At 37.8% G+C, this 23,881-nt stretch overlaps 1 protein-coding gene across 16 annotated transcripts in view; it reads left to right on the forward strand.

Annotated features, from left to right (window-relative positions):
- Window positions 1–4,596: 4,596 nt before the first annotated feature.
- Window positions 4,597–23,881, forward strand: part of CEP295 (centrosomal protein 295) — a 75,868-nt gene continuing 56,583 nt past the window's right edge. For 12 of the 16 annotated variants that reach the window (XM_024255922.2, XM_054524927.1, XM_054524931.1 and 9 more), the window contains exons 1-7: window positions 4,597–4,842; window positions 9,752–9,885; window positions 10,675–10,875; window positions 11,965–12,089; window positions 12,839–12,932; window positions 18,689–18,784; window positions 22,539–22,679. In XM_024255922.2, the coding sequence (XP_024111690.2) occupies window positions 4,707–4,842; window positions 9,752–9,885; window positions 10,675–10,875; window positions 11,965–12,089; window positions 12,839–12,932; window positions 18,689–18,784; window positions 22,539–22,679 (927 nt within the window). In that variant the 5' untranslated portion in view covers window positions 4,597–4,706. Of the gene's footprint in view, window positions 4,965–9,751; window positions 9,886–10,674; window positions 10,876–11,964; window positions 12,090–12,838; window positions 12,933–18,688; window positions 18,785–20,240; window positions 20,371–22,538; window positions 22,680–23,881 lie in introns of those variants that run through there. The other 4 variants (XM_054524928.1, XM_063711326.1, XM_054524935.1 and 1 more) reach the window with 3 other exon arrangements.

The following is a 23,881-nucleotide window of genomic DNA, read 5'->3' on the forward strand; positions in this document are numbered from 1 at the left end:
AGCTCTAAATTATTCTACTGAGACACTGTCACTTGTTAAGCTCCTGTGGTGTGTATATTAGGGAGAAAGAGGGCAGTTAGTGGATGGTCAGATGGAAGTTCTTTGATTACTTTTGTTCTTGCAGAGATACCCCTTTTTTCTGGCTTTTATATATAAGAATTATTGAGGGTTCCTCCCCACTTAAATATCATTTGCTTATATTGGATGTGAATAAAGATGAAACAGTGAAACCCTTGCCATCAGAGAAACATCTTAAACTGTTCGAATCTTAAATGGCTTCAGTTGCATTTTGAAGAGTGGCAGCATTATACAGAAACCAGTGACACTAACGTCATTACTGCTGAGGACAATTCTTCCTCTTGATCACTGGTTATTGATGTTCATTTTCAATAGGTTAACAATACTAGAAACTAAATACACACACCTCTCCCTAGGCCTAAACTCTACAAAAAGACTGAATTAAAAATCAAACCAGGCTGGGTATGGTGGCTCATGCCTGTAATCACAGCACTTTGGGAGGCCAAGGTGGGAGGATTACTTGAGTCCAGAGTTGAAACCAACGTGGGGAACAAAGCAACAGCCCATCTCTACCAAAAAAAAAAAAAAAAAAAAAAAATCCAATCCAAAACACCAATAAACACATTTAAGAGTTTGGGGTTTTTTTCCCTCTCTTGTATTCTAAAATGAATGTATTAAAATAAAAGCCAAAAAAGATAACATTTATTGCACATGTTGTGCCAGACATTGTTTTAAGAGCTTTAAACCTCACAAGAACCTTTTGAGTACTTTTACTACATCTCTTTAAGAGATGAGGAAACAGACTTTTAAAGAAGTCCAGTAACTAGCTCAAAGTCACAGAGTTAGCCAGAAATTTAAATCCAACTGGAAGAACTCTATGTAACATTTTAATTTTTCAGACAGGGTCTCATTCAGTTGCCCAAACTTTACTTACTGCAGTGGCACAATCACAGCTCACTGCAGCCTTGACCTCCTGGGCTCAAGCTATCCTCCCACCTCAGTCTCCCAAGTAGCTGGGACTACAGGTGCACATCACCATACCTGGCTAATTTTTAAATATTTTTGTAGAGATTGAGTCTCCCTATGTTTCCCAGGTTGGTCTCAAACTCCTGGGCTCAAGCAATCCTCCTGCCTCGGACTTCCAAAATGCTGGGATTATAGGTGTGAGCCACTGTGCTCAGCCAAGATCTTAAACATTATTCTATACTATCCCCCAAGACGTCCAGATGTGTTTGTCCATGAGAATTTAAATAAAAATCTACAGCCCTTTTTAATTTGCAAAAAAAATAGAAATTCCCAATCAAAGCAGCTTCAGTAAAAGATTGAACGGCTGCTACCAGTTTGTTGCAGAATAGGCAGGCATATTGACCTCAGATACGGCTAGATCCAGGGACTTGAACACTATCCAAATTCTCTCTCTGCACTCCTTGCTGTCACACTCATTATTTCAGACCAGCTTGTGGGGGACCACCTGGGAAAGCTCCAGGTTTACATCCTAATATGAGCCCAGAGAGGAAAATATTTGTCTCTGCTGTCTCCAGTGCCAATTCCCGTGAAAGACTCTGATTGCCCCAATTAGGTCCCGTACCCATACCTCGGTTGGTCACAATGGCAATGGAAACAAGAACTGCGATTTGTCCAGTCTGGGTCACATGCCTACCCCTGTGGCCTAGGGATCTGGGTCTGTACCAGAGGAGGAGAGAAAGGCGCTGGACAGAAAAAAAAATAAAATAACTGCTAAACTACCTACTATGTGTATACCCCCCTAGAGTTTACAAAGTGCTCTCATATGATTCATGCCTTTTGAGACTCACAACCATCCTAGAGAGAGGGGACATGAAGTATTACTAAGAAACAGTGGTGGATTAAGATGGCTACAAATTCTTTGTCACTGCCTCCATTGAGAGATGGAGTTCATTTCCCTTTCACTTGAATCTGGGCTGGCTCCATGTTACTTAACCAATAAAATGTGGTACAACTTACTACAACTCGTTCTCTGCCTCACCTTTTAAAGGACTTGCAGCTTCCACTTTCTTTCTCTGCGAATGCTCACTCTTAAGATGCTCCCTCTCCAAACTAGCCACAATGGAGTGAGATGTCCAATCTACATGGACTGGTCATGAGTGGACACTCCAGTCAACAGTTCCAGCTGACCTCTCAGCTGCCAGCCAACGTCAGCTGCCAGCCATAGTAAGTGACCCATGTTGGACATTCCAGGGTGGTTTGGTTGGCAGCAATTGATCGCCAAAACAGAAATGAAGACTCATTGATTTGAGGTCCCACAGCTAGAAAGTATCTGTGGTAATGCTAAGCCAGATGCTCTGACTCTAAGCCCACTTGGGCTTTGATTCCTCACTGCCTTCTATTAAAAACAGAACAAGCCTCGATTGAAAATCTCCAAGTGTAGAATTTCTGCCCAGGATGCAGGTTGAGGAAGTGAAGCATATAATTTGGTCATTTATTCAGCTTTGTTCATTTATGCCAGGCAACTGAACAAAGTGCACTCCTGGTTCTCAAGGAACTTAGAGTGTAATCAATAGAGAGCCCTATAAACAGCTCATTTCAATAAGAACTCCTAAGTGCCATGGGGCAGCATGTGCAGGAACCCATGTCCAGGCACTAAACCTAGCCCAAGGGATGAAATAACACGCACATGTTTTATTGTGTATGGAAGAGTATCTCTGTGTCTGTATGGAGGATGCTGAAAAAATGTTTAAAATGAATACAATTATTCTTCAAGATAAATGTGACAGGAAATGGGGAGAGAGGCTGAGAAGAACCCTAATATTCGGGAAGGAAACGTGAATTCTAGTCCTGGTTCACCCTTGACTTAAATGTGCCCTTGGCCAAGTTGCTGAATCTCTCTGTAACTCAGTATCCTGATCTGTAAATCTGAGGTGGAATCACACTATTTCTTCCTGTACCTTCCTTCCTCCAACTCCATCCCTTTAAGTTTTGGTGTTCCTCGGAGTTTGGTTCTTTGCTCATTGCCCTTCTCACTCTGCAAATTCTCCCTAAGTGATCTCATCCATTCCGCTGGCTTTTGTTATTACTCATATAACAAGGAAATCCCTTTTTGCTTAGCCTAGTTCTTTCTGTGGGCTATCTACCAATGTATTCATCTGCTTATAGTACATCACTGGATGTTCTACAGGCACATGAAGTTCAATATACACAGAGCTTGGCTCATCACCTTGCCCACTTAACTGCCATTTCTGATTTCTCCCTTTACAATCAAGAATCAACACTGCTACCCAAGCTAGTGGCCTATGAAATTAACTTCACTTTCCCTTTTCTCTCAATCTCACATGCAAATGTTTGTCAAGTACTGCTAATTTTGTGTCCTAAGTTTCTGAAATGCATCCCTTTGTCTAGATATCTCATAAACAGCTCAAATTCAAAATATTCAAAGCTTAACTCCTTACTTCTCCCTCCTGGTTCTCTTCATGTGTGTTCCAGGAGGATGTTAGCACTATCTACCCAGGTGCTAGGTATCTGGGACTTGGGCATCACCCTTGTTTTCTCCTCTTGTGCCTCCCATAACCAGGTAACCATCAATTCCTGATGTTTGGCTTCCTATTCAATCTACCCACTTCTCTCCATTCTCATTGCTATTATCTTTCACTTCCTGCAGTAGTATATGGCATTCTGTCTTCACTCTCTGACCTTTTCCCCACTGTGCAGCCAGATCTGACCGTGTCAGCAACTTCCCATCCCCACCCCCCATTTTTAATCCTTTGATTCCTGATATGTTTAACCCCCATGACCCAGACTGCAAAATCTAGTATAGGCATAATAATCCATCCAGAGTAACATAATGTACTCGGCACATCACAGATACTCAATAAGTATTAACCTGTGCTCACCGCCTGATTATTGGTTATTTACAGCAGATAAATCCGTGAGGTGCTCTCCGTGCCTTGTACCTCTGGAGGCACAGGGTAACATACGGCTCATTGTTGTTATGAGCTGGAGGCCTTAAACGAAAGCTATAAGACGTTAACTGCGCATAATAGTACCAATGAATTCCGTAGTCAGTACAGAAAAGGATGCATATCTCAAGATATCTTCATGATGGAGCCTTAAAACAAAAGTCACCCTCATGGCTCTGCACTCTTTGTTGTTGTTTTTTTTTGTTTTGTTTTGTTTTTAAGACAGGCTTTGGCTCTGTCGCCCAGGCTGAAGTGCAGTACTGGCGGGATGTCGGCTCACTGCAACCTCCACCTCCTGAGTTCAAGCGATTCTCCTGCCTCAGCCTCCCGAGTAGCTGGGATTACAGGCGCCCACCACCACGCACGGCTAATTTTTGTTGTTGTCGTTGTATTTTTTGTAAAGATGAGGTTTCACCATGTTTTTAAAAGGACTTGGTCTTGAACTCATAACCAAAAATACATAATAACCTCAAACTCTTGAGATCAAGTGATCCCCCTGCCTCGGCCTCCCAAAGTGCTGGGATTACACTTTGGGAGTGCTGGGCCACGGAGCGCGACCCATACGGGAAAACGTCAAAGCCTGACAGGTGTGATAAATAATGCGCCCCTACGCAGGCTGGGGCTGGCGCGTGACTGTGCGCGTGCGCGGGGCGCGGGGTTTTAACACCGCGCGGCCTACCCGGCGGCCCCCGAGGAAGGCGGGACCGGGCCTAGTCCCGTCCCGCGGTTTGGTCCCGCCATTGGCGGGCGGTTTGAATGACGGAAGTGACGGCGGCTCGGCGATGGCTCTCCCGCAGGCGCAGAAACGGCTGCTGGGCAGCTGATGGGCAGGAGCTTACCAGGCCGGCTTGCTTTGAGCTGCGGCTACTGTGTCCAGGCTCCGGGTTCTCAGGTGAGTGATGGACGCACTGGCTTCCCAGTCGCCCCGTAGGAGCATGACTCCCCGAGGCCCAAGAGCTGGGATTGTACTCCGAAGGAAGCGGATCCCAGGAAGGCGCCTTGTTGCGAACGCAGGTACGGCTCGCGTTTCTCAGGCTCCGCAGGCCGTGGGCCCTGCCTGCGGTCGGGCTGGCGGCTGTAAGGAGTGTCTGGACCAGACCAGGTAGCTCAGTGCAAGAGGCTTTGCGCGCTCTCCTGGGGTCGGATCGCGCGAGCTTCCCACGCAGCCTCCCCTGTCCCGGCGCTTCCGTGTCGGGGGAGGGGCGCTTCCCCCAGATCACCCGCAGACATGGCCTGCCACCTGGTAGCTGTTAAAAGAGCCTTGCCTGGAATCGTTTCATGCAAAGAACACGCTCTCTTTTGGTGTCGGCCACCTTAATCTCACAGTTATTCAATCCTGTCACAAACTCAGCTTTTAAAACAATGGTGAACTTTTGAGTCCTTAATACTTAGAGTGTATTTGAAGACTTCACACTAAGTCACATAGTCGTCAGAACAAACCTTTTGGAGTAGATATTATTATTCTCTTTATACAGTTTAAGAAAACGAGACCAAAGTGACTTAAGTGACTTGGCCAGTATCTTCTTGCTAATAAGTGGCAGTGTTGGGTCTTGAACCCAAATCTTACAAGTTTAGTGTTAATTTTGTGATTACTATGTACCAGGAGTCATTTAATCCTCAGGACGAAATCTTGCAGATTAAGTAGTATAATCTTCAATATTGGATAGTAGTGAAATGTAGAATTTAAAAATCCATGTTACTAAGAATAAATAATTAATAAACAAGTAAATGGGGCAGCAGGGAAAACTTCCTTACAGCAGGATTCCGATTGATAATTGTAGAAGGAATAATGGAAATAGAAAATACTGTTTGGTAAACACCACAGTAGTTGTTTCAGACAACAGTCATCAATGGATACTAAAGTCAATGGGCAAAAGTATGATGAAAAGCATATTTCTGTAGCGTCCACTCTGTCTTCATGAGATATTTATAAAGGAAAAGTAGTAACTACAGAGGAGAAACCTGGTGGACATCATCTCAACCAAGTGACCAAAATTCAGCATCATTTACATCTTGATAACAATGCACTGAGAAAGGTGCCTAATCAATTCTGTGGTGTTCTTGCCAAAAATACATAACCTCAGTTTAATCACATAAGATTAGACAAATCTAAATGGAGGGACATTCAACAAAATACTTGGCCAGTATTTTCAAAAATGACAGGGTCTTGAAAAGACAGACTGAGAAACTGTCCCAGATTAAGGGAGACATGACAACTTTGACATTATGAGAATGTAACTCATATATCTTAATCTCCTGCATTCTGAAATCTCCATTTGCACTGAGGCCATGCTTCCCATGGGCTGCTCCTAGCCACTGACAGTGGCAGGCCTGCTCCTGAGAATCTCCCCACAGGTCTTGCTGAACATTTCTTATACTGCATGGCTGTCTAAGAGGGGTCTACCCATTGTTACTTCCCTCCATTCAGTGTCAGACTTACATTGAAGTCTGAGGTGCTTGTAACTTTTATCAGCTCCCTCCCATTTTCCCTCACACACGCATTTCTCCTAATAAAATGTTTGCAGGTTTACTCCCATCTTAGCATCTGCTTTTTAGATGACCCACAGTTACACAGCAACAAATGCAACGTGTTATATCCTTGGATTGGCTTCTGGTCCAGAAAATAGACATTAGTGCGATAATTGACAAAAATTGAATACTGCCTGTAGATTAGTAAAAAATATTGTGCCAGTGTTAATATTCAGATTTTGATCATTGTACCGTGGTTATGTACAAGACGTTGACATTTAGAGAAGCTGGGGAAAGGGCAAATGGGAATTCTAAGCCTGAAATTTCCAAATAAAAAGTTTAAAAAATTTAAAAATTATACACAAGAAGAAACAGTTATTCTATCGCATTTTAGGAGCTTAAAAATAATAAATGTATATATGTTTTTTGATAATTCTCTGAGATGAAGTAATGGATACTTAAAATCTGAAATATTAGGGTTTTTTCCTCTTAAAGTATAAGAATAAAACACAAATCTAGGTATACCATTTGAGGAATTTTTACATATGTATACACCTGTGTAAACCATCATACAGATCAAAATATAGAATATTTTCAGTACCCCAGCAAGCTTCTTTGTGCCATCTCCGAGTCAGTAACCTCCAGTAAGGTAACTTTATTTTTACCTCTCATGGATTAGTTCTGCTTGTTTTTGAACTTTATATAAATCAATTTTATTGTACTCTTTTGTGTCTGGCTTTTTAAAAATTCAGTGATATTATGTCTATGAGATTTATCAGGAATTAGTCTTAATTATTTAAATATGAGTGAATTCTTAGACCTTCAGACAAAATAATAAAGATACATAGTGAAGATTAATCTTGTTCTTTTTTCTTCTTTGTTAAATTCTTTTCTGTTTTTTAAAATTCTCACTCTCAAAAAACAACAGCTTAAATAAAATTTTCGCCACTCCACATGTTTTTGTGTGTTGGAAAGTTAGGAGCCATTTGGAATAAGGAAACCAGATTCTTCCCTTGGCTCCGCCACTAGATGTCACTCAGGGAAAGTCCTTTAACCCAAGAGGCCTTGTTTCTTCATGTATAGCATGAAAAATGTAATCAGTACTTTAGTTACCATTACCAAAGCCATGTGAATATTAGATGAGTAGCATGCATTAAAAGATTTTTTAATGCAAGCAGTTACTCCTTTTTGACATTAGAGTCTTATTGAAGGTAGTGATGATTGCGTATAGCTCTGTAGCACTTTACATGAATTAACTCATTGAGTCATTCAATCAACACACTTACTGAAGTAACTACCTATGGGCGAGACACAGTTTTCAGGCTATGGACATAAAATGGTGAATAAGTCCATTCTGCCCTGATGAGCTTACATTCTGATGGAGAAGTCACTGGAAAGCTATTAGTCCTTGTTAGGTAATCCCATAGTCTCCTAGCCCCTATTCTGTTTACACCTGGTTGAAAACATTGTCCATCCATAGTATGTGAAATATTACCTGGTAGTTATTTATTAAATTTAAGTGAATATTAAAATTTTTATTAAAAAACCCATAGCCACTGTCCTTCAATTGTTAGGAATCTAACTAGAAAGAGCAAACTGTAATTGATGAAAAACTACAGGAGGTAATACCAAGACAATATAAAATTAGTCCCCATCTGAATGTATAGGTAATAATGTATTAGAGTTGGGCAAATCAGGAGTGGGAAATTGGAACAGGAATTATCAGAGGACAGCTTCATAGAGGAAGGAGGGCTTAAGCCAGCTTCAGAAAGATGTAAATATTCAGTAACTGAGATTGCCTGCCTGGTCATTGTGAGGGAGACCTGAGAAATGTTGACTTGTCAGATAAAATGGTCATGTACTGATGTAAAGTGTCTAATTTTTTGGAAATGGCAGTAATGGGAGCCAGTTAATATCAGAATTACCTGAGGACGGTATTCAAATTATAGAACTATAGATTCTTATATTTATTCCATTTCTTTCTGCCTCGTTCCCCCAAATAGGAGCACGTTATAATCTAGGGAGGAGAGAGAGAAAACAGAGTGTGAATAGTAGCAACAGAAGAGTAGATCTGGGCTGGGCGTGGTGGCTCACACCTATAATCTCAGCAATTGGGGAGGCCGGGGCAGGCGGATCACTTGAGGTCAGGAGTTCGAGGCCAGTCTGGCCAACATGGTGAAACCCTGTCTCTACTAAAAATACAAAAATTAGCTGGGTGTGTTGGTGCATGCCTGTAATCCCAGCTACTCAGGAGGCTGAGGTAGGAGAATCACTTGAACTCAGGAGACGGAGGTTGTGGTAAGCTGAGATCATGTCATTGCACTCCAACCTGGACGACAGAACGAGACTCCGTCTCAAAAAAAAAAAAAGAAAAGAAGAATAGATCTGGAAACCTAAACACTTGATACAGCCGAGCAGGTCATTCATGTAAAAATTGCATCACTATAATTATTGAAGAATTGTTTACTGTAGAGTATAGAACATGGGATTGATGTGATTTCATGAGGTAACAATGACACTTGGTGATCAAGTGCTATACAGTAGACTGGGAGTTGAGTCTAGGAACAAAGAACCTTTGAAATTACAGCAACCTTGCTAGTTATGAACAAGTTATGAAAGTTCTAAAGTGTCAAATTGTAGTTTTGAAAACATTTATGCTAACATCTTTTTAGGTCTTTGTGCTTTTTCACGTTTAAGCTCAGTAAACTCTGGAAATGCTAACCAGGAATAAGTTAGGTCCAGATACTCGAGGTGGACAATCTGCTATAGACGGGAGAAAACTTTTCTGAGTAATTCTGATTCAGTTTTCATTTCCACTTTCCCACCCTTCTGAGTATCACTGATCTAAGTGTGAATTTATAATTGCTGTTTGTAAATAAGTTGGACTTCGTTCACTCAAATTTTCCTTGCATGTATATAACTCTTTAAATATCAAAAGTATTAACACGAATTTTAAAAATTATTCTGACCAGGCATGATGGCTCATGCTTGTAATCCCAGCACTTTGGAAAGCTGAGGCAGGTGGATCACTTGAGGCCAGGAGTTCGAGACCAGCCTGGCCAATATGGTGAAACCCCATCTCTACTAAAAATACAAAAGTTAGCCAGGCGTGGTGGCGTGCACCTGTAATCCCAGCTACCCTGGAGGCTGAAGCATGAGAATCGCTTGAACACGGGAAGCGGAGGTTACAGTAACCTGAGGTCGCACCACTGCACTCCAGCCTGGGTGACAGAGCAAGACTCTGTCTCAGAAAAAAACAAAATTATTCTAATCTTTGCTGCCCTATTTTAATGTTACATTATTTTTATAGACATTTTCCTTTTTAAATTCAGAACTGTCGTACATAAAGTACACAGAAATGAAAAGAAAAGTCGTGAATGCTCACAAGCTGAGATTGAGTCCTAATGAGGAAGCCTTCATTTTGAAGGAAGATTATGAAAGAAGGCGAAAACTAAGATTGCTACAGGTATGACTTATTTGGAATAAAGTTTTAAATTCCTTTCTTCCTCAAATTACTTGTATTCTTTTACATTAGAATGTTCTAAATGTTGTATTTAAAAACCTCTTCTGGGTATACAAGAACCCTGGTTCTTCGGTGTTAACTAGTTTTGGAACACTTGAAAAATAGGCTGAGATGGTAAGTAGATTGTAGAAGAGTTGGAAGATAGGTATTATTTGACTCAAATATTGAAAATAGCTCTTTATCTTTTTAAAAAATGGTCTGTAATTGGTAACAGGAAGCTTAGATGACTTTGAAGAATGCTAATTGGAAAGATTATTAGCTGCCGAAACATATTTATCAGGAAATTGTAGATAACCCTTTTCTAGAAGTGTTTTTAAAGTAAGTCTTTGTGAAGTATGTTTCAGGCACCATTCTGTCTAGAATCAGAAATGATGTACAACAGAAATGGAGTTCTCATCTGGCTCTATCTGTACTCTGGGCTATAGATTTTGTTGAATCATATTTATCGCTTTAGCTTTTATAGGTTATTAGAGTGATAATGGCAGTCCTTTTGGGAGTGGGCACTGAATAAAAGCTATCAGTTCGGAGACATTAGATATAGTCTTGAGATTTTTACTTTTTGTACATTCACTCAGATTTTCTGCTTTAAATAGTCCTTATCTAATACAAGATGAGTATCAAAGAGATTGACAGTCTTAAGAGAATTCATTTGAGTTCCTCTTTCCAAATAGCTTTTCAAAATAGTTTAAGTAAACCTACTTTCATATAACCTGTTAAATATGCATTCTTTAGGTTCGAGAACAAGAAAGAGATATCGCCTTACAGATAAGAGAAGATATAAAACAGAGGAGAAATCAACAATTTACACGTTTGGCAGAGGAGCTAAGGGCAGAATGGGAACAATCACAAACTCAGAAAATACAGAACTTGGAAAAACTGTATTTGGCAAGTTTAAGAAGTATGGGAGAGGGACATCGACAGGCCAAAGAAAATGTGAGTGAGATCTTACTTGACTACCCAGTTGTGGCAGCAATATTAGTAAAAAGTAAATTATCGTTGTTGAATGCTTTTCTGATAACATTTTCATGTATTGAATTTCTTTGAGGCACCTTGAATTTTTTTATAAATTTAATGTAATTTGTGAATAATAGGCTCATTTCTTACTAAGAGTTATTTCAAGTAAAAACCATGTCAAATAAAATTGATCTTCCTATGATGTTCAAATTAGCATTCTCTTCCAGTACTCTTCTATCTGGGGGAATAATAATCTTCTGAATCAGAAGTTGTCCATCTCAGGCATTTTAGACAGATTTGGTGGGATGAATTCAGATTTCTCATTTCAGTATATTTCCCTTAAACATTTGGTTTGAGTGTATATACATTTGGATTTCATTTACAAATAACAAACATTTTTTGATGACTTTCAGAAAGTCACGGTAAGTCTGCCCCATTATTTTGATTTATTGTGATTTATGATATGGAAATACTACAGTCCCAGAATCAGTCACATACAATAAACAAGCTAGTTACAAAGAAGGTAAATCTTTGCTAACAACTAGTGAGAAAAAATATCTTAAAGACTGTGGCAGTCTGTTTCGTGGTCCTTGGTTTTAGTCTGTGTTTTTAGTAATAGCCGTAAGTTCTGACTCAGATTTTTGTGGTTTTATGTGTGCCACATTAACTTTGTGCCTTAATGCAATGTTTCCCAAACCTCTGTTATTTGAATACCATGTTCACAATTTTTGCCCTGACTGGGAAACTACTCATATCACTATATATTTGACATTTTAATTTAGATGGATTCTTTTATTACTTACTTTAACCATTTCCTAAGTAGTTTGATATCCTATTTATATTTTTGTAATAATATGTTAATTGATTGCATTAAGTTTACATTAAAATGTTTGTGTTTGTCCCCCCAATATGGCATATCATCAGTGGTGATGTTATCATGCTCTGGGAAACACTGCTATAGTATGTAGAAAGAAGATGACAAAATTGATAAATCACTTCTGATGTCATATGAGATACATTTCTATTATTCTTGTTTAACATGACATTTTAAGTAATGTATATTTTTAGGAACCTGATTTGGATGCTTTGGCACAGCAGGCAGCAGAAAGGAAAAGAAAAGCAGATATGAGGCATAAAGAAGCCCTAAAAGTACAGAAAAATCAAAAAGAAATATTAATGAAACAAAAAACCTGGTAAAGTAATAATTTTTACTGTAACCTCAACTGAAACTAACATGGTTGTAAGTAGAGAATACATAGGATACTGTGTAAGCAAATATTAAATAAACATCATAGTAGCATATTCATTGCATTTGTTAAACTTGATTTAAAAATAATGTTGGGGACAGGGAGTGATTTGCTTAGGTGAACATAGTAACTAATGAGCTTTCTTTTCTAGTCTTAGTTTGAGTTGAGTTTAGCAGCAGTTACTAAGTTTCTGAAAAAATGTATGGCTAGTTCAGAATGCATGTCAACCAATGTCTGTTTCTGATGTAAACATGAAATAAAAATTGATGTGATTCAGAACATTAAAAAAGGTTGTAGACTCTGGAAGTCAGAATTTTTTGCATGTTGTAAAAATTAAAGGGCCATTCACAGGAAACGTGAGTGAAGCAAAGTAAAAAATTAAGAGCGCTGTTACTAGTTAGCAGCGGCCATTTTTAACAACATTTCTGGTTTTTTTTTTTTTCACTCTAAAGAACATTGTAAGTTTCTTGGGTTGGTCCCCACCATGGAGCTTTCTGTCTTTAGACAGGCCTCTCTCAATTTGTAAACATTTTCTTAACATGTGTATAGACTCTTTACACATGTAAAGCTTACTGAGCCTGTGGAATCAGACTAGAGGATTTCTTGAGCCTATGACTTACATATTTTTAACCCTGAGAGTTGTACTGTAATATTATGACTGAGAGATTAATTGATGACATCTCTTGTTTCTTAAGGCATATAAAAGCTCGAAAGGAAGCACTGCTTGTGGAAAAAGAGAGATCAGCGAAAATTACAAGTCTGCCACCTCCTCCTCCAACTCTTTTTGAGGTGAGTTTAGTATTAAGAGGAACTAGGTCGTAATTCTTCTTTACTATTATAATTCAGTGGAGGTCAGAATGACTATCACTTAATTGTACAAGTTTTCTTGTACAATTAAAAACTGTACAGGGGTATATCTGGAGTATGTTAAAATAATTCTAGATATCATTTCACCTGTAAATACTTTAGTATGTATCTCTGATGTATAAGGACTTTTTTCTTAGTATAATACTAATATTGTTTCCAATATTATTTAATACCCAGTATTTGTTCAGCCTTCCTCAATGATGTCAAAAAAATTTTGTTGTTTGGAAAACTATAATGGTTTTGGTTTTGAAAAAACTTTTAATAATTCTGCCTTTTGAAAAAATACCCTTTATTTATTTATTGGGGGAAAAAAACTAAACTCTTTGTCCTTTAGACTTTCCCACACTCTGAATTTGGCTTATTTTAAATGGTCAACATTTTACAGATAAGTTTCAGTTAAGTTAATAAATTTGCGTAAGATTTTAAAGTATCCAGGTGTGATTTTTAAAAAGAAAAGAGGAAAAAAAATTATAAAATAATAAGAAGGATCTATTTTTTATGGGAGTAAAATGTGTGCTTTTGTGATTTGAAGCTTATTTTTTTAAAAAAAATGTAATTAAAGCAGAAATTTTGTAAAATACTTGTTCTCCACATTAGCTTGTTATAGTTATTGAAATGGCTATTTGGATGATTGTCAAAATTACCTAGTTATTTTTATCTGAAAAATGAAGTAGAAGTAAACCCACAAATACATAGTTGTACATACAAGTATATTCTGTATAAGCATAAGTACCAGATATTCACTTCTTAGGCCTTTCAGTTTGTCAGCCTTCCTGCTTTTACGTTGAGCCATCTACCATGTAACGTTTGATCCAACAAAATTCAGATGGAAAAGTTGTATTTCATTCACTCCCTCAGTACAAAGTGACACAATAAAAGCCAGGCAATATATTATCCACGATGCCTTTTGATTATTTTTGTCTTAATTCTTAGTATTTATAACAAGCCAAAGTCAAAAATTTATAAAAAGCAAACAAAACTCTGTAAGTGCTTTGACAAGCATGAATTATATCAGTGGGCATGAACTATTTAGTTCTTTTTTTCTTTTGAGACAGAGTCTCGCTCTGTCACCCAGGCTGGAGTGCAGTGGTGCAGTCTTGGCTCACTGCAGCCTCCACCTCCTGGGTTCTAGCGATCCTCCCACCTCAGCCTCCTGGATAGCTGGGATTATAGGCACCTGCCACCATGCCCAGCTAATTTTTGTGTTTTTAGTAGAGACAGGGTTTCACCATGTTGGCCAGGCTGGTCTCGAACTCCTGACCTCAGATGATCCACCCACCTCTGCCTCCCAAAGTGCTAGGATTACAGATGTGAGCCACTGCACCCAGCCTAGTTCCTTTTAAGAAAACAGGATATATTCCTTGTTTTTCCCTCTGCCAGTTTTGAGAGTAAAGGGTTGGGGTAATAATCAGTGCCATTGGTGGTAAATGGGTTTTTTTTCCTTTCTCTTTTGTTACTATCACTGTTAACTTGGGGTTTTTTACTCAGTATTACATAGTCAATTATAGTCATTATTGTTTTTCTTCTCACTGATGTTCGTAATATCTGAAATTTGGTCAGCAGGAGACTTGAAGTTGTTCTTGGGTCCCCGTGACTCCATGAGCATTTCCTTGCTCTGTGGCCCAGCAAATGATAGGTTTAATTTACTCTGTCCCGTATCTGGTATCTCCAAAGACCCTTGATTCTCTTTAGTGGAGAAATGGTACTTATAAACTAAGATCTGGGTGATTATATTCTTGTTTCACTAAAAGGCATTATTTTAGAAAAATACATTACCCAAGCCAATAAAGGTGTTTGGGATAAGGCAGTGTTTCTGAATATCTTGAGATGGTTGTGAATTTATGGCATAGAAGGGAGGGACAGGATTTTGGTTTGGGAAAAGCTAGATTGTGGGGTATTTGGGGGCCAGGGAAATGCACCATATAAGAACATTGTGTCACACAGGATATAGATGCATCTGTATCACTGTTTCTCCAAGCAGATAAAAATATAAATGCTGAAAAGCCTGGGGAAATAAACCTAGACTGTTTTGAGAGAGCTGTTTACATGGTGAAGAGAATTGATACTTCTTGTGTACCTAAGATTTTAGTTATGTCAGGTTTTTTTAATTCATATCTAATTTAATCACATTAGCTCTGCATGTTAGATATTTCCATTTAACAAATGAAGAAAAGTGAAGGTCAGAGGTTAAGTGACATAACCAAAGTCCTTTAATAGGTAAGTGCGATAACCAGAGTTTATGTCAAAGTCAAATTCTATAAAGCTCATGATCTTTTTACTGTGACACTTAGCTTCCCATGAATATACTTCTTCAGAGTTCATGCTAACTGTTCAAGTTAACTACTTATATATTAAAGTCTAGGAATGTAAACAACCATAATCTTTTCATAGGTCTGTTAAAGAATGAAGTTTGTATTGAAAACCCTGAGATGCTATGAAGACTTCTCATATATCTATACCAGATGCAAGAGAAAAATGAGCTTTGTTTTACTTCTTCCCTTGCTTATACCTTTTTTTTTTTTTTGAGACAGGATCTCACTATGTTGCCCAGGCTAGAGTGCAGTGGCTCTTCACCAGCACCATCATAGCTCACTGCAGCCTTGAACTCCGGGGCTAAAGCAATCCTGCTTCCTCTTCCTGAGTAGCTGTGACTACAGGCATGTGCCACAGTGCCTGGCATTTTTTTTTCTTCTTTTCCATTGCTGCATGAGCCAGTGTCAGGTACTCCGGAGTGGAAAGCTGGTTTTGTCCTGTACTTGGGTAGATAAGGCTAGAAATAGTTACTGTGGAGCAAAACTAAGGCTGGAAGATAGAACACAGGAAGTAAATTGAGTGATTTAAAATTATTAACAGATCATCCTAATTCTGCCAGGCTAAGGACTGATTTCACTAAAAACTTAGATGCAATTCACTGGAAATCCTGTTATAATCAATAAAGATTCATAGTAATCGAAATCTCAAATTATCCCAATTTTGGGAGGATTCCAAATTCAATCTATACGTAATTGCCTTTACTCTGGAAGTACTGGTACTTTAAAATGTGTAAACTGAATCCCATTTGTACATCAAATTACATAATTTTAGAGACTTGTTTTCTTCAGAGTTCTTCCTTGTCAAGAAGCCTATGGTTTATTTTTTCAAGGCATTGATTTAAAGGCTACTAAGATTCTTTGTAGAGTGAAGCATTCTAATGTGTACTATCATCTCTGAATTTTTGTTTTGTGACTTCAGTTTCTTACTGAACTTTAATATTAACTAGTTAAAGCTGGGTGTGGTGGCACCTGCCTTTGATCCCAGCTACTTAGGAGGCTGAGTTGGGAGGATTCCTTGAGCCCAGGAGTTCAAGACCAGCCTGGGCAACATAGCAAGACCCTGTCTCAAATATATATATGTATATGTGTATATGTATGCTAGTTAATGTTTTCATTAGTGGTCAGTTTAATCCTTTACCTAAATGATAAGACCCTGAATAACGTCCTCTATTGTACATATCTGGATGTATATCCAGTTATTTGCCAATTAGTTATCTTCTGACTGGTCTAGGTAATTCTCAACCTTGGCTGTACATTTATCACCTTTGCAGCTTTTTTTTATTTTTTATTTTTCGAGACAGAGTCTTACTCTGTCGCCCAGGCTGGAGTGCAGTGGTGCGATCTTGGCTCCCTGCAACGTCTGCCTCCTGGGTTCAAGCGATTCTCCTGCCTCAGCCTCCCAAGTAGCTGGGATTACAAGTGTCTGCCACCATGCCCGGCTAATTTTTTATTTTTAGTAGAGAAGGGGTTTCTCCATGTTGGCCAGGCTGGTCTCAAACTCCTGACATCCAGTGATCTGCCTGTCTCGGCCTCCCAAAGTGCTGGGATTACAGGTGTGAGCCACAATGCCTGGCCGCAGCTTTTTAACAATGCTAATACTGGGCTCTGTTCCATGGATTCTGATTTAATTCGTTTGGTGTGGGGCTAAGACATGGGAAGTTCTTAAAAACCACTCGGATAATTCTGCTCACATCAGACTGTACATTTTTACTTGGATTTTCTTAATCCCCCCCTTCTTTTTTTTTTTTTCTTTTTGAGACAGAGCCTTGCTCTGTCGCCCAGGTTGGAGTGCAGTGGCACAATCTTGGCTCATTTTGCATCATTGCAACCTCCGACCCCTAGTTTCAAGCAGTTATCTTGCCTCAGCCTCCCTAGCAGCAGGGATTACAGGTGTGTGTGCTACCACGCCCATCTAATTTTTGTATTTTTAGTAGAAACGGAGTTTTACCATGTTGGCTAGGCTGGTCTCAAACTCCTGACCTCAAGTGATCCACCTGCCTTGGCCTCCCAAAGTGCTGAGATTACAGGCATGAGCCATTGCGCCCAGCCCCTTCTTGTCTTTTATATTGTTTCTTTTCACTTGAGTCCTCCTCATCATTCCACACTTATATATGTTATAGCTAAAACTTTGGTTAATTCTCAACCTTTTCTTATTTAAACTTTTCTCCCTCCCAACCTGTGTTGCGTTCGTGATGTCATTGAATTAGCCAGGCATAGTGGTACATGCCTGTAGTCCTAGCTATGGTAGGCTGGAGCATAAGGATCGCTTGAGCTCAGGAGTTGCAGTGAGCTATAGTCATGCCAGTGTACTCTGGCCTTGTCAACAGGCCTTAAAAAAATTAAAAGTGCTTTTTATACATTAATTGATTCTTACAGTAATTGTCACAATGATCATATGGTATAGCAATAGCTATAAACCCACTTTTCTTGAGAAAGCGGAGGGACAGAAAAGTTGAGGGACTTTGCTAAGTTTTCACTACTAGGATATAATACAGAAGACATCCAGCAGAAGTGTTAGCATTTCTTTGTGGATATTTTTTTCATCATGTTATCTGTAAAATGCATGGTTTATTATTTAATTTATGTGTAATTGTTAGAACTTCTAGTTAGAACTGTTACTGTGAGCTCCTTGAAGCCAGGGGCCATTATTTTATTTTACTTCTCGCTGTCGTTCACAGTGCCTTGTGTAATGTTTAACACATAGTAGGCACTTAATATTCTTTGTCAGTTTAGTTAATTGAACATCAGTGTGTGATAGGTTGTGATGGACTGAATCTGCCTTTACTACAAAATACAGGAAAGGGAAGGGGGAAGGTAGTTTACTTTTCATTCTTCTGAGAGTTGTTTTGTTCTGGAATAAGTGTAATTTAAATATATTGGCAAGTGTTTCAGGACCAAAACTCAAAATACGTCATTAAACATTGAGAAAATAAGACTAATGTGAACTACAGTAGAATTTTTGTGATTAGATATGGAAGAGGATATAATAGTGCATGTTGTTTTCTTATAAATATAATGAAGTGCTTTTCATTTCATTTGATGTGGCCTGTAAGCCCTTCTATATTCAGGAGATATAAAGATGAAATTTCTCTATAAATCACTCATATTTACAAGTTAATAAATATAAATAAAACACATTTAGTTAGTGACACCTTGAAGATGATTTGGAATACTGATGAATCTGGTACTTTTATTAAAATTTGAAGTAATTTAACTCTAAAAATTTGATTTTATTGCGAGCAGATTTTTAGCATGTTTTGGATGCGGAGAACTCATTAAAATACAAAATAACTTTTTTTGCATTGGATTCAGCTTTAGGTGAAAATTAATGCTTTTAACCTATTTTTTTTATGTTCTCTTTTCCAGAACATTGAAGTAAAAAGAATTTCTGCCGTCAAAACCAATAGTTCTACCTACCATCATCTTCACACTTTTGTGAATAGAGAGACAGACACAAAACAGGTGATTGACTTACTGTTTCTTCATGCCCTCGCTTTATTATTTCTGTGTGCATTGAATTGAATTATATCTTAGTTATATGTATGGTGTTCCCAGATTTCAAAATTTGGACAGTTGGTAATAATAATCAAAAACCTTTTAAATGCTTTGAATTTTCATGTCAGGCATATGATGGTTTAATATGAATTAAAGAAACTAGTTGGCTATTTAAATGGTTATATTTTTAAATAGCAGATTTTAAAGATTTTTTATCATAAAATATTACATGCTATTTGTGAAAAATTTGGAACTATACACATAAGTGTAAACTATTGGGAAAACACCAATTCTGTCACCAAAGTGGAATATGGTTAATGTTTTAATAAATTCATTATAACCTTTATTTAAATAGAAACATATACACACACTTTTCAAAACATGATTTTTAGTGGCCACTTAATATTTCATTGTAGCATTTATTTAACCGTTATTTTATTTTTTGCTTCTGTAAGTAATGTAAGCATTATCTTGCACATTTTTATCCACATCCCTGATTATATATAAATTCCTGAAAGAGAAAGTATTGGCTCCAAACTGTGTAACATTTGATACAGATCATTAAATTGCTTTTTAAAAGCATCAGCAACATAGGAGAATGGCCACCTTACCATAACCTTGTCTGCACCAAATATTATGTTTTAAAATTATTGCCAGTCTTAAGAGTAACAAATGATATATTGTTATTATAATTGCTATTTCTCTGTGTCAGTGGGGGTTTTAATTTTTTTCATGTTGAATATATTTGTCTACTAGGAAAATAAATTTTATAGCATTCCTGTGGCATTTAGAATGCAACAAATACACATTTTGGTTGACTGCTTGATAGCAGGTATTAAAAGCAATATTCAGTTAAGAACTAAAATGAATATCATCACAGAATGAACTTCTAAGATGCAAGAGTAAATCTGAGATTTATTTAAAATTGTAAAGTATTATTACAACTTCGATATTATAATGTAGGAACAATAACTTCAATTTGTTGCTAACTGCTTTACTGTTTACTGCATTTTTGTGATATTAAAAAGATGTTACCTTTTAACTAAGATTGATGATGAATTTTTTTTTACCTAACTCCATCAGCATAGGGTGCTGCTGATGGTATTAAATTAATATCCATAAGCTTTGTTTTTTGATAGTAAACAGAAGGCTTACCTCCTTTTCAATTTTTGGACTTAAAAATTAGATCAGTAGTTATAATGATAAAGGGCTAGAAAAAAGTTAGGGACCACAAACAAATTTTGTTTCTAACAAAATTATGAAAGTAGTCCCACAAACTAAAGCTTCATATCATACATGAAGATATGATTTCTGAATATTTTCAGAAATGGGTTTATTACTGAACACATTTTTATTCGAATATTTTATTTGCTGCTTTACTCTATCACTTAGGAAAAATCTGTCCTTAAACTTTGGATTTAAAATGTGATGACCAATGTGCTTGGCTTTCAAGATAAAATTACCTCTGAATTTTCATCTGCACTCAACTTATATCACATGCACAATAATTTTAGCATCTTCCCTGGAGGAGAACGATATGATCTTTACAGCAGGTATCATATAAAAAATATTTGCACGCTTGGCATATATGTTTGGGTATTTTTCTTTAGCAGCATTCTGCAAATAAACTACTTTCATTTGTTCAGTCAGCCTTTTTAGCACATAAGAGCTGCTATTGTGTGTGTGTGTGTTTTTAATATCCTGATAAAGTAATTCCAAAATCTCTTATATGTCATAATATATATCTTTGGCTGAAGAAGATTTATGAAAGTGGCCTGCTGTAGTCCTACTTACAGCCAGTAATTCTCTACATTTTGTTTTGCTATATTCACTACCTCTACACACAACTGAACAAAACATCATACGCTTGAAAGTCCTACATTACTTATTCATGGGCTTCATCATGTCTATTCTTTGTCATTGACAGTTACGTAGCATTTTTTTCAAATGAACTTTGCATTCTGAAAATATTCAGTCAGATTAACTATATTGTTTGTGGTGAGACCCAGAAATGTCTGCAGAAAAGTGAAGCTGAATCAGTTAAATTCATCATCAATTTTCCATGCTCTATTATATCTAAAAAGATTTCTGTCCAAATATCTGATGTACAAGATTCAGAAAAGTATTTAATAATAGCATTTATCATTCATATATCTTTGATCTTCACATACTGAAAATAGAATCTAACATTATTTCAACCAGATTTGTGGTTATGTTTTTAATTGCATTGACACAAATCTATAGGGGATTGTCTTCCTAAAGCCGTATTATAAATCTTGTTTTGAAGTATGATCAATATGAACAAAATTTGTTTGTGTTCCCTAACTTTTTCTCTAACCCTTTATTCATATCCTTTATATGCTTTTTTATATCTGGACTGATATTTATCATTCATGTTGTATGCTATTTTGAAATTTTTCCTTTCTTTAAAATTTTGATTTACCAAAATTGACATACTGCTTTTAATTTATCTTCAAGAGATGTGAAGAATTCATAAACAATTTTTTTCTTGAAAACCTCATGGCTGAAATGGATTGAAATATTGTTCTCAGAGGTTATTTTATTTAATATCATACATATTGATATACTGAATACTTCTACAGATTATAATTTTGATTTAATCTAACTTTTTTGTCTTACCTGATGTTATTTAGTTTTGTATGAATATTTAGTGGCTCAAAGGGGATATATTTTTGATAAATTTGTTTGGCCGGTGTACTCTTTGTTAATTTAACAACCGTCAATCTCTACCTATTTATCTCACCATGTGAGAATTTTTAATAATCTTACACTTGAAGTTAACAGCTTTCTTGGTCATCATTAATTGTTTCAACCGGCTGGCAGAATTTCAACATACAAAAGAGAGAAAAAGACTTTTACTGCTGGTTACATTTAGAATATTTACCTATACTTGAAAGTGAATGTTCAGATAATAAAAGTAAATCCAGGTTGGATGTGGTAGCTTATGCCTGTAATCTCAGCACTTTGGGAGGCCGAGATGGGAGGATTGCTTGAGACCAGCCTAGTCAACATAGCAAGACCCCATCTCTTTAAAAAAAAAAAAAAAAAAAGGAAATCCAGACTCTGTGCCTCTTTCTCTTTTTTGTGTTATTTATGTTAATGAGATTTGTGGGTATTTACCTTTCAATACTGTCATTTTAATGAAGTTTCCTTTTTTTTTTTATTTTTGAGATGGAGTCTCGTTCTGTCACCCAGGCTGGAGTGCAGTGGCACAGTCTTAGTTTACTGCAACCTCCACCTCCCGGGCTCAAGCGATTTTCCTGCCTCAGCCTCCCGAGTAGCTGGGATTATAGGTGCCCGCCACCATGCCTGGCTAATTTTTATATTTTTAGTAGAGACAGAGTTTCACCGTGTTGGACAGGCTGACCTCAGGTGATCCACCCACCTCGGCCTCCCAAAGTGCTGGAATTACAGGCATGCGCCACCAAGCCCAGCAAGAGATTACTTACAAAGTGATGGAGAAATGTGTTTGGAGGAGTATAACCTCATCTGGTTTAAAATGAGTAACTCATAAAGCTTTATACTAACAATTTGATCCCTTTCATAGATTCATGCTGTTGATAATTGTGGACACTTTAAAATACAACTCTTCTTATATTTTATATATGTAGAAAAGATGATTTTAAGGTTGTTTTGTTTTTTAGTTACTGCTTGTCTCACACTTTAAAAATTTTGCCTAAAATTTTTGATTGACTGCTAGCCAGATGCTCGTTTGGCTGCTGAAGAGCAAGCTAAACGATTGGAAGAACTACAAAAACAGGCAGCACAAGAGAGAATGGAACGGTTTGAAAAGGCACATATACGGGGATTCCAAGCAATGAAGAAGATCCATTTGGCTCAAGTAAGACTTATATTCTACCCATGACCATTACTGATGGACTTACTAATAGCATTGCAGGACTGATTAGTGAATGAGCTCAAAGAAAGGTAGGAAGGTTGGGTGTTCAATATAGTCTCTGATTCCTATGATTTCAAGTTTCCCAACTTTATTTGCCCTCCCATTTCAAGTTCTGATTGGGTTAAGCTATTCTCCCAGTGTATTGCTGTTCTAAAAATTTTACTAATGAATTTATTAAAAGTTTAATATTTTAATATGTCCAAAAACAGCCTGAGAAAAAAAAAATCACTTTCCTGATTTAATTATTTCAATAACATATGTGCGCTATAAATTTGAGGATTCAGTTCATTAAATATGTATTGAGCAAAGCACTTGTTGGTTTTGCAGAATGTTGTTTCAAAAATAAAGTCATGATCCTTGCTACCGGAGCTTTTAAAAAGTGACAGTCAATAGGCCAGGCATGGTGGCTCATGCCTGTAATCCCAGCACTCTGGGAGGCCAAGGCGGGCAGATCACATAGGCCCAGGAGTTTAAGCAGCTTGGAAAACATGGAGAAACCATGTCTGTACTTAAAACAGAAAAATTAGCCAGGCATGGTGGTGTGCGGCTGTAGTCCCAGCTACTCAGGAGGCCAAGGTGGGAGGATCACCTGAGCCCGGGACAAGGAGGTTGCATTGAGCTGAAATCACACCACACCACTGCACGCCAGCCTGGGCCACGGAGCGAGACCCTGTCTCAAAAAAAATTAAATAAAAAGTGACTGTCAAGTCCAGTCGAGGTAGCTCAGGCCTGTCATCCCAACACTTTGGGAGGCCAAAGCAAGCAGATCGCTTGAGCCCAAGAGTTCGAGACCAGGCTGGGCAACATGGTGAAACCCTGTCTTTACCAAAAATCCAAAAATTAGCCAGGCGTGGTGGCCTGGGACTACAGAGTCAATACAGTCAGTCCCAGTTTGGGACTGTTGTGGCCTGGGACCTCATTTCCTGAGAAGGCTGAGGTGGGAGGATTGCTTGAGCCTGGGAGGCAGAAGCTGCCATGAGCTGAGATTGCACTATTGCACTCCACCCCGGTGACAGAGTGAGATTCTGTCAATCAATCTATAAATAGTGACTGTCATCAATATGTAAAATATTATAATGAAAGCTGGCTTTATAGTTTTAGCTTTACTTCTGTCATGCTTACTATTCATTTAGTGCTTAGTCTTA

Source organism: Pongo abelii, chromosome 9 (assembly GCF_028885655.2).
Source record: "Pongo abelii isolate AG06213 chromosome 9, NHGRI_mPonAbe1-v2.0_pri, whole genome shotgun sequence".
NCBI lineage: Eukaryota > Metazoa > Chordata > Mammalia > Primates > Hominidae > Pongo > Pongo abelii.